Consider the following 15,684-nt stretch of genomic DNA (forward strand, 5'->3'; position numbering starts at 1 on the left):
ACCCTGGCCATGCAGCAGGCCATGCTGGGCGCCGACGACTCCATGGACGGCACAGAGGAGGACGAGGAGGAGGAGGAGGAGGAGGAGGAAGAGGAGGAGGGAATGGAGGAGGAGGAGGAGGAGGAGGACGGCGGCGAGGAGGCAAACGACCGGGGGAGGCCGATGTCCGGTGGGGGACGGGCACGGAGGGATCTGAGCATGGAGCACAGAGAGGAGCTGGAGTAAGCGGGCCGCGGAGGAAGAGACCATGTGAGCGGTCGTCTTCTCCAAATCCAAACTCAGACTGGGACGACTCGAGCGCTGCGACTCCGGGAAGCATCTCTGCCGCGGAGCCGGATGCCACACAATGACCACGAGATCATGATTATAGAGAACGACTATTAGTTTAAATGACGAATATGTGTTGTTTCCTTTTTACGGCGGCATGTCCTCATGCAAGCCAGAGATGTTTTTTGGACGGTTGCACTTTTCTTTTTTCCTTTTTCACTCTGCAGCTCCCGAGAGAGATGGAAAGGTTGCAAGTATGGGTGTTGTGCTATTTTGCAACAAAAAGCGACGCGTGGATCAAGAAAAGTCATAACTGTCTTTCGGGGGTTGTTTCTTTAAACAACCAAATGTGTCGGCACCGTGACAGAGAGGGCTGTTTGCTTCGCGTTGTGTTTTCTTTCCTTTTTTTTCCAACTGTGCATTTCACGTCGGTGAAAATACGATATTCAACGAGTGAACCTTCGCGGGTCACGTGTCATTTCACAAAAAAAATGAATAGAAAAAAGAAGAAGGGGGTTAGCAATGCAGAAGTGACACGTGCGTGCGAGCTGACTCGAAGCCTCTCAGGTCGAACTACTCTCCTCCGGTGTGTGTCTTCGTCCATCGCGAGGGACAACACTCGAACTCGGGAGAAAAAATGGTTTTGGGCATGAATTTTTCCTTCTCACATGAAAAAAAAGAAATTCTGCCTGCACATGTAGTATGTATATTGGGGTTTTGTTTTTTTTCATACGTTTGCATTCTGGTGTTGAAGGTTCTTGCATATTTATTCTGTTCTTCTCCTCTCCGCGTGGCCCCGGAGGGCGGCCGAGGGGGAGCGGCGCTTCACCCGCCGACTTCAGCCGTGGACGGTCAGAACTGCTCGCGCGTGTTCCCTGACTCCGGGGCGATCCCGTCCCAGAATGAGAGCACGGCGAGCCCCCGCACACGCCGCGGGACCACGGGCCGCCTCTCCCGCATCTCAGCAGTCGCGAAGAACCGCACGAAGACGGCCCGACGACTTCGGGATCCCCACCGGCTGACGGCGCCGGCGTTTCCTGACACAAAACCTTTTCACGGGAGGCGACGGAGTTGAGGGGGACACGAGGGAGAGAGGGAGAGAGAGAGAGAGAGAGAGAGAGAGAGAGAGACAAAACAAACAGAAAAAAAACAAAAGAAAAAAAACTTTGAAGAAACTGTGAAAAGATTTCAGCTCTCTGTTTTGTACTAAAAAAAAAACACACACACACACAAACAGTTTTTAATGTGAAGATGTCTAGAGAAACAAAAAACATGTTATATTGAATGTTCTGATTGTTCATTGTGGCGTATGTTGCTCATTGATGTTCCTTTCTCCGTTGCTTTTCCTTTTTTCCTTTTTTTTTCAAATGGATCTTCCAGAACAAGTGACTGACCGAATAGGGATTTCTTTCTATTTCATTTGTACACTTTGTTGTCATAATCTATTGTGTTTCAATAGACCAATTTTAATAATTAAACATGTAAAGGTGCTGATCTTGACTTGATGCAGGTGTTGAGGCTCACACATGCGCCGATGGCAAGCAGCGGTTCGATTCGTGTGTGCGCGTGTGCATGTGTGTGTGTGTGTGTGTGTGTGTGTGTTAGGTCCTGCCCTCGTGGAACATACTTCCAGATTACAGAGCTGGTCGTCTAAATCTTGGTTTAACATCCCACAGTTTCCCGTCACGTGGGTCGCCTCCCGCCCACCGGTTACTTAATCGCTCCATCCCTGTGGTTTCACCCGTGAGAGACGCCCACCCAAACGCTCAAAAGACCCAGCAGAGCTTTTGACCACGGGGGCTTCCTCTCTCTGAAATGTGGATTCTTTGCTCCCGCAAAAAAAACCGACCAAAAAACCGACCAAAAAAAATGAAATGTTCATGCTGTGGGTGTTTGCTGCACAAGCCAACGGCTGTGTTTATTTATTACGCAGCATGTACAATTGCATCCTCGCGTTGTGTTCCTGACACTGCGACGGCCCACCTCTTCGCCGGAGAGGTCGAACTTGCGTTCGCAGCAGACGCTTATGAGATATCTCTCACGATGCGCCTGTGTCTCCTTCTCTCTTCCCCCGGCCACATCTGTTTGTGGCAGCAGGACGGCGAGGCGCGGCCGCGTCGCAGGCCTTCATCCCAAGCCGTGAGGCCGCTGGCCACAGCCGAGCAGTGAGACCCAGTGGGACAAATGTAAATGTCATCATTTATTCCATACAGGAAGGAGGCAGGTGTTGCAATGTGTCATCTGCCGTAGCTGGGGAGTGCTCATGAATCATTTACCCTTTTTCTCCTTTTTTTTTTTTTCTTTTTCTCAGGTTGTTTGCCGTGTACCGGGGCTCACCTCAGGTCGGCAGGGGTCAAGGTTCAATGGATACGATGCCGCTGGGGTAGACAGCCGCAGTGAATCCTTTCATATGGATATGCGGGTCCACGAGCACGGCGTCCACGTTGCAGGAGGAGCCCCGCGGGGCTGAAACTGAGGCGGGATCGTTTGGTTTGATGTTGCTGTCGACTGCCGTCGTGGTTGAAGGTGACAGCTGATGGGAGCCGATTGTGCCCTCCGGTCCATCCCCCTCCACCCTAACTAGTCCATGCGACCTCTGCTCCGACTCTGAACACCCCAACCACAGTCGTGAAGGTCATGAAACGCAGAATCGGAATCAGCTTTATTGGCCAGGCACGTGTAAACATACAAGGAATTAGACTCCGGTTTCCTGAGCTCTCAGAGTGCTTACGCAGGAAAAAAAGACTAACACAAACAAAACAAGGACAACAGAGCAAGACAACAAGAACATAAGAACATGTAGTTACTATATACAGTTATAACCATAATTTAGAAGAAAATAAATAAATGTATATATATATATATATATATATATATATATATATATATAAATGTGTGTATATATATATATATATATATATATATGTATTAATGTACAAAAATGAGAGCAACGTGTTTTGGGAAGATACTAGTGCAATGGTGCCGAGTGCAAAGCTGCTGAAATGAATATGGATAATAACAGATTACCAGATATACACGAAGTAGAATGTGAACTGAAGATATTTTTGAAGCGTTTGAAACTTTGATTGTGATCTGAGGGAAAACAGTTTGACCCGTGTATGATCGGTTCAGGTTCAGCAAACCATCTGTCGCTGCCTGATTCCAAGCACTGAATATAATCACATCAGATGCCACACATTTGTCTCGAGTGCTAAACGTTGTAATGTTCTTCTCAGGCCCTGCACGGGGCGGCCCTCCCCGTTCCACCTCCACTGCAGGGCCCAGGAGCATGTTGCACAGTGCAGTATTTAGCAGCAGCTCTGGGACTGAAGTGCAGTAAAAAATAGCCGCAGAATGACAGAGGCGGAAAAAGCCACTGGCGGTGGCTCGCTTGTTTGAAGTGGGCCACGGCCAGCGTGCCTCACAGCGGACACACACACACACACACACACACACACACACACACACACACACACAAACACACACACACACACACACACACACACAACTGCACGGCCCAGTGTCGAGCGCTGGAGGTCTGCTGCAGCCGGGGCCATCTGGGCGCCGACATGCTCCCAGATGTCCTCTCTGTAATTAGAGCCAGGGCCGGCCCGGCCCGGCCCGGTCCAGCCCAGGCCCGGCCTCTCATCTACCGCGGCCCTCCCTGAATACTTAAGACGCTTTCCAACACTCTGCGGGGGCCTTCACAGCGACTCCGTGGACCTCAAACATCATTTTCCACTCGAGGCAGCCGGAAGACTTCAGGTAAGGTGCTCGGAATTATGTCAAATCTCCTCTTCACTGGAACAGCGGGTTTACTGCTTTAGCGGCTTTTCTCTTTTTACTTTACCAAAGGTTTCTGGGCATTTCTGCTTTAATATATATATATATATATATATATATATATATATATATATCTCGCATGCAGGGAAACCTGACATGGGAGATAAGATAGAGAAAGGGCAAGCGTCGGCGCGTGTCAAAGGTCACGAGTGCGGTTGTATTCACGGCGCCGAGAGCGCACAGTTATCTGTCAAGAAAAAAAAAAAACAACAACCTCTTTTTTTTTTTTGCATTTTCACTGGGCAGGGGTTCAGAATGTCCATCGCCCAGGCGGCGGCCAAGGCCATGCTATCCGATGCCCTGCTGCAGGACGGCTCGGGGATGAACCGGATCAGCCACCTGGAGCTGGAGCTCCCTCTGGACAAGGTCATCAAATATGTGTCCGTCGGCCTGCCGCTGATGCTGGTGTGCATGGCGTTCGCCCGCGAGATCTCCCTGGGTGAGCAAACTCTCGGACCGCAAACCAACCACGCCAGGGCCTTTGTTTGGTTCTGCCTCTCTCTATCCCATGTGTTCATGAGCGCTTGTCTTTTCCTGCATTCCGGGCCTGTGCCTTGGCTCTGTGGTCGCGACCGCAGCCTTCCTCTGTCCAGTGAGCCTGTCCTGCCTGTCCTCGAGCCGCTCGGCGTTTTCAAAAACTCTGCCGCAGAATTATTGAAAGTAGAACTGGACGCTAGAATTCGGTGTGCTTCGTTTCAGGCGTGAGTCTAAAGGCCCCAGCGGGCAGACATGCATCCCCCGCTGTTCCGTGTTCGCACTACACGCGACCAGGGGCAGAGGTCAACGTCAAGGGCAGCGGGAACGAGAGCCTCGAGACACTCGCTGCTTGAACAGACAACCCGGAGAGGCACCGATGATGCAATATGACGAAACACGGGCGGAAAAACACAAAAAGAAAACCCGCAAGTGGCCTGAAACTCCCCTCAGCAGTTTGTCGGCCGTGCCACTGTTTATTTCACCGCCTGGACATATTTAGACTGCGGGGAGAGAGAGAAAAAAAACGCCCAAAGGCCGTCTGCACAAACAGCCGAATGGGGGAAAAAAAAAAAAAGCACAACTGGCATCACGAGAGGCGTCCGACTCCCCCTGACTTTGTCACTGAGCGTCGTGTCTGCAGAGCGGGTCTGCAATCAGCCCCCGGTGCTGCTGCTGATGATGCTAATTGCCGCGCGCGGGGGGGATGATTGAGAGCGGCGGTCACTGACACTGGCGCGCTGTAACTACGCGGCCGAGTTCCTCCGCGGCGGCTCCCCTCCGTCTCAGTCAAATGAGAGGAGATGTTGATTGGGTGGGTGGGGGTTGGCACGTGCCATGGTGCCGAGGCGCACGGCTCAACTGGTGGAACTTGGCGGCCTCGCCCGCCGGCTTGTCGGGCGCACAACGGCGCCTGTTTGCGCCGCCGTCGGGAAGGCCGGGTCCACCCGCCCCCTGGGCCCTCAGCCGAGGGGAAAACGAAGCAAAATAGATTTCCATAGTTGGCTCCACGAGAACACGCTGGCGTCGGTTATCAGACTCCCTGGGCCTCGGAACCTGTGCAAGTGTAGCTCTTAGAACCAGCCTTCTGTTTGATGTCCACATATCCTGCCAATGGACATTTTGCAAAATGACGTGACTTGCTCCGCCGTGACAGCTTCGCAAACATCTCCCACTATGGCGCTGTTTCATTGAGCGGCTGCTGATCGCGTCGGGGGATGAGCCACCTCTGTTCCGTCCGTCCGTCTCCACGTTTGCGTATTCGACTGGTCTCCCCTGTATTCGCGACGCACCGCATCCAGCTCGAGCAGGACCCGTTTCAATCTCAAATTGCGGAGAAGGTTTTCACAGAAAATCTCCTCCTCCAGGAGGGGAATGTGGGAGAACACCACCAGCTACACGTCCCCGTAGTCAATGTCAGACATGAAAGAGGAGAGAAACAGAAGGAAAAGACTTGAAGTTTTTTTAATCAAATGCATCACATACCTTTCTTATGTACAGAATAGGAGAATTTTGACACAATGTTTGTTGAACATGTCTCTTTTTCAAACATGTCTCTTGCCATGGTTAGTCAAACGTAACCTCAGCTCATTCGATTCTGTGTGCGACTATGGAATAGAATAGAAATCTTTATTCATCCCGCCAGGGGAAATTCACTCGTCGAAAATACAAGAACAAACTGTTCACTATGTACATGTGTGTACAAAAGTAATGTGCATTGTGTTGAAGGTTGTACGCACGTACGCAGACATGGACCATGTTACCGGCCGCCTGCTACGAGGTTGACTGGCACAAGAAAAGCGTCCGCCCTGACGCTAAATCAGCGGCAGTGGGTTTCTGCTTGGAGAGGGCGGGCAGATGTGGAGGGCGCGTGTCAAAAAATAGAGGCTCCATGTTCCTCTGGTCAGGCTGTGCAGTCGGCTGGTCACGCCCTTGGTGTGCCCCTCCCGACGCTCTGTGTTTAAGGGTGGAGAGCCCTCGGCAAATGACAGAGGGACTGCATGTGGTAATATCAAGGTGACCTAATTATAAGGCGGAGGGGACCAATTTTGGAGTCGCGCTGTGTTTTCTTTTCAAAATGCCAGGCTGCCGTTTGCAAACATAGGATTTCTCCCGTGAAAATTTGCAGCACTCACGGGAAGGGGGGAACACGCACGTGTCTGACTGTGGACCTCCGGGCCGGAGCACTGTGCCTGTGTGTGTGTGTGTGTGAGTGTGTGTGTGGCATCAAGAGATTAGACATTGCTTATAGGCAGATTGCAAAAGCCGGATCAAATGAGGCTGCAGAGGCCGATTCCCTCCCTGAGCAGCGACTGTTACAGATCCACGTGTGTTTACTCCGCAGGGCCTCAGATCAGCTGCTTCCCCCCCAGCAACTTCACCATGAAGCAGGCCAGCTACGTGGACACGTACTGCTGGGACTCGCTCATGCATCACGAGTTCGACAGCGAGGGCAACTTCGAGGAGCGCTCGCTCTGGGTTCACAAAGTAAGTTGGGAGGTTTTCCCGCCCGGGCTTCTCTCGACTCGGCGTGAGTGACGCAATAACTGCTTCAGAGGCACACGGTGGGATGTTTTTAATCCGTACTGTGAAGCATGAGCGACATAGTCGTTCTAATCCTGGACCTCATTTGTGATGCCGTCCACTGTTTATGTGACTCATCTCCGCCCCTGCTACTCTGTGTTCCCCTTCCTCTCCATCTCCGTCTCCTCTCCTCCACCCTCTTCTCCCACGGTCCGGCCAGATGTTCCCGTACTCCCTCATGGCCATGGCGGTGCTGATGTACCTGCCGGCTCTGATCTGGCGCCAGCTCGTCATGCCCACGCTGAGCTCCGACCTGCTCTTCGTGATCGACGAGCTGGACAAGTCGTACAACCGCTCGATCCGGCTGGCCCAGAACATCCTCGACATGCGCCAGACCACCAAGAACCCCCTCACGTTTCAGGCTGAGCTGCAGAGGTAAGAGGCCGCTGACTTGGACCAAATCGAAGGCTACACATTGGCCGGTTTCTATGTCCGTGTTCTTGAATAACCTGATCCTATGAGTGCCGCCCGCAGACTGGAATAGGCCTCGTTTGATGACGGTGATCTGTCACACGTGATGCCATGCATGTCAGATCGAATCTGCTGATGAACTGAGGAGTATTGTCTTCCTCTCCCTCGGCAACTATACCGCTGGTTTTATTCTTGGGCAAGGTTTCATGATCAGCGTGTGAGTGGAGGATCGCTCTGGGCTGCTGTGGTGGGCAACTCCTAGTGGCTAAAAGTAGAACACTGTGGCGGGGGTTGGGAGGCTCCCAGCTGGAAGTGTGTGCAGCTGTGTGAACATGCAGGCCGACATGGTGCTGAGTCTCCTCTCCTTGTCTGATTTGCAGGGCCAAGAAGAAGCGGTACTTTGAGTACCCTCTACTGGAGAGATACATGCAGTGCAAGCAGAGCTCCTACTTCCTCGTGAGCATGCTCTTCCTGCGGGGCTTCCTCCTCCTGACCTTCATGACCGCCGCCTGTCTCTACCTGGCCTACTTCCACCTCTCCGCCTTCCTGCAGGACGAGTTCAGCTGCTTCGTCCGCACGGGCATGCTGCGCGACCAGAACTGGGTTCCCGAGCTGGTTCAGTGTAAGATGATCGGCCAGCTGGTCTTTCAGGTGATAAGCGTGGCCAACGGCGCAATCTACGTCCTGCTGGCCCCCATAGTTCTCTTCAGCCTCATCCGGCTCTTCGTGTGGGACACCACCTTCATCTCCATATACGAGGTCCTGCCGGCTCTGGACCTCATCCATCGCCGCAGGCTCGGCTGCCCGCTGAACGACCTCAATGTCCTGCTGCTCTTCCTGCGTGCCAACGTCGCGCACTTGAAGTCCTACGGGCAAGTGAGGGCGCTGTGCTCGCTGGCGCCGCCGCAGGTGGGCAACGCCACTGCAGGGCAGGGCCTAAACGCAATGCTGACCCAGGAGGAGATAGAGGAGCGGGAAGAGGCCGCGATGGAGCTGGCCGAGGAGGTGGAGGAGGTCAAGGAGGAAGGGAAGCTCAACTTGGTGGATATCATGACTATCCTGGGAGCGGCACAGGGACGAGTGGTGAACTGCAGCGAGAAGAGGCCTCTGGTGGAGCAGGATATGAGTCTGGGTACCGTAACACTCATCTACACACTCAAACGCATTCTGCTAGTGGCTATTTTTGTCTTCATCATTTGGGATGTACAGAAAATTATTAAGTGACAACCCCCCCCCCCCCCCCCCCCCCCCCCAGACGGCAGATACAGGCTCTGAAAATGAATATCAAGTGCTTTGAATATAACTGAATGCAGAGTGTTTCCATTTCCAAGTGGACCCGAGGAAGCAATTAGAGGAACATTTGGAACTGTACGAGGCAGCGAATCCAAATAAAACCGTTGTGTGAAATTGCTCCTCTGTATTGATTAGAACTGTTTTTGCGTTTGTTCTTTTTCTTTTTCCAAATCAAACTGAATCACCTCTATTTCTTAAAAGAGTCTTTTTAAAATCACCGGCTGACGCCGGAGAGATAGATTTTATGGTACTTCCAAGCCCTAACCGCCCTCTCTGTCTCTTCACAGAGCCAAACCACCAGGGGTACCATGAGTTGAAGGAGACAGCACCATTTAGTCATTACTAGGCCTCCTATGGACCGAATCAATGTGATTGCAATGAGGGGGCTGAGACACTATCGACAGTAGAGTTTCAGGAGAACTGTACTCACAAAGGCTGCGGACTCCAATCATGGGTTTTCTGCCGTCTGGAGACCAAAATAAAAGAAAAAAAGAAAGGAAAAGAAAAAAAAGAGCCTCTTTTAGAATTACAGGGCAAATTTGAAATGTCAGTGGATTTGGATTTGACACTTTTTCAGCATCTGTAGCTGCCACAGACGTTTCCTTCCGTCTGGTCCCGTTTCGTTTTGGGGCGGGGGAGCCAGGTAGTCGTGAAGGGAAGCACGCAGGTGAGAGTGGCTCCCGGAAACTATACATGTTACCATCACTCGCTTCTATTGTGAACCTGTGAGGAATAGGAGATGTGAGAGTGTTCAGTAATCTGCATATGTCATTCAGGAGACCATTCATTCAGCGACCTATATTTTATGGTAAAGTTATTGAATATTGTTATTTACACAACCATTTTTTTTTTTACTTCCTTCTATCGTTATTAACTTTATATATAACATGAAATGTGTATTGTATGCAGCTCTGAATAAATGGCGTTGGTGTCACTGCTCTCGGTTCCTTCATCATTACGTCTCGGTGTGACTTGCATCTACAGACAAACAGCGCATCAGAAAGTCAAACTGAACTACCAGCCAGAAGCCGCTAGTCCTTTTGGTTCCTTTATTTTTAGTGCCTGTAATTTCAGAGCCGTGTGGAATAAACGCCGTCTGAGAGCCGTGAGTCACATGCTCACATAGACACACTCTCATCATGGCCAAAATCAATGACTTTGAGACTCTGTTAGTCATTTTCACACGTTGGCTGCTGCAGTGTGTTCACTCCCAACATGAAAAAACTTACTGCAGTAGATTTTTGAATTTTAAGGCCAACTTGTGCCAACTGATTATCTTTTGCTCTCTCATGATTATGAAAACGTACCTACTACGAATTAACGTGTCAGTGCTCACCAGGTCCTGAGGATGTAACCAGTATATAGTTCAGATCTAGATGCGAAATCTGTGACCTATTTCTCATCAGTAACGTTCGGCGAATGAAATTTCAGATGTAAATGCTTTGCATTTTTAGAGCACTTATCTATACGTCTTATATTCGCCCATACGTTCAGGCGACGGTTTTATTTATGCATCACGTCGCTCCCACACTGCCAGTCCAGCTCTAGGGTTCCGTGTCTTTGCCGTAGAAGACTTCAGCATGCCGCCCGGAGGGGGCGGGATCAAACCACCAAGCTTCTGGTTGCCCAAATGTGTGATGCAGAGGCCGAATTTTGATACTTTCTTCAAACTAAACCCTCACCTTCGGCATATCACGTTCCAAGTGAAGGGAGATGAGCGCAGGCTCAGCACTTGGACACAAACCCCTGCAGGAATGATCAGTAGACCCCGTTCTCAACTTGCATGGCCCGCCCTCTCGTTAAAAAGTTTCGCGTCAATTAAAAATCACAGTCGAAGCCGAGCGATTTCAAGTTGCCGTAATTGACCGGGTTGCTGTTTGAAAGCCGCCTGAGGGGAGGTCTCGCCGGACACAAATTGGAGACACCCTGCCTCCTTCACATGAACCAGTGCACACAGCGAAGGGTCTCGTCGCCATGTGTGACGGTTCCACTGAATAATCCAAGAGTCTGTGCCGTGCGAGCGACAGTGTGCGGTAGAGTATGCAATTATTTCGATTGCGGGCAGCGACACAAAGGGAGGCCTGGCGTCCTCGTGAGGGGTCAGATGTGTACGGCGGTGAGGCTCTAGGTCTGAGACTTATAATGAGTCTTTTTTGCAGAATTTGATGTCACTCCAGAAACGTAAGGAAACTGTGTGTTACTATGGAATCGTGGGCCAAGGACCACTTATTAGTCATTTCAGCGAGAATTTTTTTTTAAGGCCTTTTTCATGCTGCTGTGAAACGTTGAAGAAAATCTGTTGATGCTTCTTGTCGTCAACAGCCATGCATGCGCATGTCCCGTCCTCGCTCCTCCGTCTGTCGCGGAGCTCGAACAACGAAAGACAGATGGCGATCGTGAATGTTTTTGTCGGCACATTTTAAAAAGAGGGAGACGACTTAATTCGCAGCTTAATACCGAGGCAAACACTGAGTATCGGCGCCGTCTGCAGCTGACGGGCTCGGGCCACTTGAGGGCATCGTTGAGTCGCGCTGAGACTCGACCGCCTCCCCTCGATTTGGGAGCGATGTATTAATGTAGGGCTGCATCACGAGTTGGGGGGGGGGGGGGTCACTGTAGGTATTTATAAATCCTGTAATCGAAACAAAAGGGAGCGCAGCCTCATTCAAATCAGCCTTATCGGGTGTTCACCAGGTCCACGCTCCTCTGCCAGAGTCTCTGAAGCTCCGGAGCGGCAGCCAACGTCCCCGAGTCAGGATGTGTGAGGAGGAGGATGCTGCTGCTGCTGCTGCTGCTGCTGATGCTGATGCTGATGATGCTGATGCTGATGCTGATGCTGATGCTGATGATGCTGATGCTGTGATTGGAGCTCTGCCTTTTGGAATGCAGGAGGTGCTGGCGATCTTCAGCAGGCTGGACGCCGACGTCCACTTTTTAGTGGACGTCGGCGTGAATAAAACAATATCGGGCCTGATACTTGTGCTTTAATGGTTTCATACTGAGTGAACTGACGGACACAGCCTGCCCATGCCTGCCTGGGTGCATGGGGATGACTCTGTTACATCCAAACAATGCTGGGGCGGTGTCATCACGGGTCTTATGTAACTCTTCTTTTTCTTTTGTGCAGCTCACAGCGAAGCAGCCAGCACAATGCAGGAACAACCCGTTTGTGCCGTTACACGGCCTGGCGACTCTACGTGAGGAATCCACGGCACATAGAAAGTGTGTAAACACTTTGCACTCATCCTTGTTTGCATGTACTGTGTGTGCAGGAGGCCGGTGTGAGAGCAGGACTGTAGCTGTACGGGAATTTGCTTGCTATGAAACTGACCATACTTATGAGCTAGCAGAAATACAGCCAGCCTTTTTCCGCGTTTAACGAAGGCGCAGTTTTGCGAATTTTTTTTCGATTGCTGCCGGTAAAGGAGTCAAGGTCACGAGCCTAGAGTCAAGGTCACGAGCCTAGAGTCTCCTGAGGGATTTAAGGCGAGCCTCACTCGCCGACAGCACGCAAAACAGGAGCTGGTGGGAAACCCCTTGAAGCACAGTCGAGGTGACCTTCAGTTCGCGGCGCGATAGATCCGCCGCCGCGGTTCGGCTCCCCGTTCGGACGGCCCCGTGTAGTGAAAAGACAGAACCTTAACTGAAAAGTGATAGCCACACCGGGCGCAAAACACACACTCAGGCAGTTTTGTGCTGTTGCACCTCGGGGCAGCCCCCCCCCTGCCCCGAGGTTTTTTCCGTTCATCAAGTTTGAACCGAGCGAACTTCTTCGTTAAGCCGTGTTGGATGACGTTGTCAAAATGCTTCCTCTTCGAACGGAGCGCTGTCGCCGCTGCGGGACGCACGGAGACACCCACCCTCTCACCTGCCGCGCGGCTTTCACGACGATGGCTGTGCCGCGGCATGAATCACACCTGTATGTCCGTCCGCACCGAGGAACCCAACCGGAGACTCGCTACCTCGACAATATCCCTGGCATTTGTGTGAATATGTCTGCAGGTCCTCACACGCGTCGAAGCTTAACTTTACCCATGAAACATGTGCAAGTGCAGTGATGAGGATGTCCAAACCATCCGAGGCTGAAAATGGATACGACGTGTCGAGAAGGAGATGGATAATCTTAATACTTTGTTCATGAAGCTCTGTCTTGGAATCAAAGGCAGGAGGATAAAAAAAAATCCCAAAAAATCAAGGCTGAACAAATTCAATGACTTGTCCATGAGAACAAACGGAGGTCAGGACAGTGGGACAGGAAACCATACTGAGCTCAGATGAACCTGAAGCGCGTCTGTCTCGGACCAGCACCTTTGCTTCTAAATCCACATAAATGAATCTCCACCGACAATGCCGGAAAACAAAAGAAGAAAAGAGGATGATATGCTGATCTGAGTCACCTTCTGTTAGCGCCTGTCTGCTCAAAGTAAATCGTTTAACAAGCAACAAGACCTGCAGACAGAACTCAGGGCTGAAAAAGCACTCCAGCACCTCTTCACAAATCACTCAGCTTAGCAAATCTCAGTATTACTATTCATATATCTGGTATTATTGTATCATTTGAGTACACATTTTCTAACGCTAGCACACAATTCCTGTATGATCAGAGCAACAAAGCCCCCCCCCCCCCCCAAAAAAGAGGAAAACAATGTCAGAAAGAAAGACAAAGAAAACCGTTCTGCGTGATTCTCACTGCATCGACAGAGCTCCGGGGCAGGTCCGACCTCCGCTGTGACTCCACTCCACCCTGGCTCATGGAGCGCCGACAGGCCTCTTACCTCAGGTGTCAATGTCAAGTAGCTGCCAGCAGGTACAGATGTGTGGAAAAGAGGGGGGGGGGGGGACATTGTGTTTCAGTCAGTGCTGTCATCTCCTCGCACTGATAGTGTCCCGAGAGGTGGAAACGCATCTCGAGTTCCGGTGCGTCGTTTGAGCTCAGTTGTTCACTTAGTCATTTACACTGCATGTTCCGAAATAATAGGCCGGTGTGTCTAAGAGGAGAGCTGGCGTCGCACTTCAGCTGTAGTCGCTGAGAGGAGATTCACACACACACACACATACACACACACACACACAAGCAGCTCCGGTACTGGTGTGGGGTTTTTTTTTTTCTGTCTGGATGCGGCTGCTGATGATTTTCTTTTATTTTTCCTCATGCCGACTCACTACTGGGATGATTATTCTGCATCAGACTCGCTCCATTCATTTTGTCATTTCAACGCAGCAGCTCAAGCTCAAGCGAGAAAGAGATCAAACTATTACCAACACTCATCTTTAAACTTGAGCTGAGTTTTGAGACTCTGGAAACGTACTCTTCGGATTTTTTTGCCAACACAAAGACAAACAAACCATTTATCTGCGTTGCTAATTCACATTTGTCTCATGCACCACACACGCACATGCTCAGTCCCTTGATTCAGTGTGTAGTACTTGCAATTAAGAAGCAAATATCCCGCCTTGCCACCTGCACCATAACTACCTTTGCAAGTGTGTTTATTAATGGTGTTGCGGTGTGTGCAGTCTCTCCTCAGGCTGTGCACATCGTCTGGTGTCAATTGATCAAAAATAAACACATGAAATGCCTTCAGGGGGGAGCTGGAAAGAATAATCCAGTTTGGTGTAGGTTGTATATATGTACAACAAGATGGAAGCAGGCTTATCAATCTGTGAGAGACAAAGAACAGAAAGCCCCACAGTAAATGTACAAATCGTCAGTGCTGTTAGGTCTTCCCAGACGGATGGTGGAGGTGGTGAGTCAGGTACGTGGTCTTCACAAGCTGCGGCGTGTGTGCCATCGGCTTGGTTCGATGACCGGTGAGTTTCAAAAGGCCGGGGGGCAGTTTACGAAACAGGCCGGATTCATCACAGGCTGGCGAATAACAGACCGGGAGCAGGAACAGACTGGAAGGAACCGGCCGCGACGAAGGGAAGCGCAGAGACCAAAGAGACACAAGAGGGCACAGGCAATGAGACTCAGGTGAAACACATGAGGAACGGGTGCGGACCATCACAGGGGCAGGGGACACGAGTACAAACCTAATACTACAGACCGATACTACTGCATGTGTGGAAAAAGTATGTTGTGTAAATCCCTTTGTGTCGCAGAGGGAGCAGCGCAAAATCTGATAAATTGCTTCAAGTAATGTTACTTTAATCAACAATGACTATGAAAATATATATATATATACATACAGTATGGAAGTGAGTCTTCCAGACCTGCAGTCTCTGCTCCAGGCTAGGACACCCCAGGCTACATTTGCTGCTATTAGGATAACACACCCAAATCTCAGAGTCAACTGTCAGCGGTTGAGTTGCACTGCGGGCAATGCGGGTGGCAGGTTTCCACGAGGAAGAAGAATGTGTGCAATAAAACGAAATGTGATCTTGATATATTTTCAAAGAAATACATATCTATTGGGAGTCTGATAATGTCACAGGCGAACAATTTATCATTCTTTGCACTTCTAATTCTGCCACTTTTCCCATGCCTTCTGGGAGTGCAGGTTTATCCCCCTCTTTAAACAACTATTACGTCTTCCCTTTCTCCGAGACCACCTGCATTTCACTGCACCTTCAAGTGTGGCAGTAATTTTGCCTTCTGATGCCACTGGACATGATGTAAGAAGTACTGTAGTAATTCAACAGGCCCAAAGGTATTCTGGCTTGCATTCCCACTGGTGGGCAACAAGGGTCGTTTCTCCTTCACTTCTCTGCTCGGCACTTGGCCCTCGGTGAACCCCCTCAACTTACTCAGAGCTCGCTCCAGATGTCCAAACTCTTTGCAATCTCATTCTTTCAGAGGTCATGACCATAGGT

The 15,684-nt window shown here is 50.6% G+C and overlaps 1 protein-coding gene across 10 annotated transcripts in view; it reads left to right on the plus strand.

The window, feature by feature from the left end:
- pknox2 (pbx/knotted 1 homeobox 2) overlaps nt 1–9,810 on the plus strand; it is a 91,461-nt gene extending 81,651 nt beyond the window's left edge. For 7 of the 10 annotated variants that reach the window (XM_035626192.2, XM_035626193.2, XM_035626191.2 and 4 more), the window contains one exon: nt 1–1,761. This exon is cut by the window's left edge and continues 47 nt beyond it. In XM_035626192.2, the coding sequence (XP_035482085.2) occupies nt 1–225 (225 nt within the window). In that variant the 3' untranslated portion in view covers nt 226–1,761. Of the gene's footprint in view, nt 1,762–2,578; nt 2,610–3,165; nt 4,033–4,356; nt 4,550–6,928; nt 7,072–7,327; nt 7,543–7,958; nt 8,810–9,158 lie in introns of those variants that run through there. The other 3 variants (XM_047330446.1, XM_035626201.2, XM_047330445.1) reach the window with 3 other exon arrangements.
- Nucleotides 9,811–15,684: the final 5,874 nt, after the last annotated feature.

Source organism: Scophthalmus maximus, chromosome 2 (genome assembly GCF_022379125.1).
Source record: "Scophthalmus maximus strain ysfricsl-2021 chromosome 2, ASM2237912v1, whole genome shotgun sequence".
NCBI classification, from domain to species: Eukaryota; Metazoa; Chordata; class Actinopteri; order Pleuronectiformes; family Scophthalmidae; genus Scophthalmus; species Scophthalmus maximus.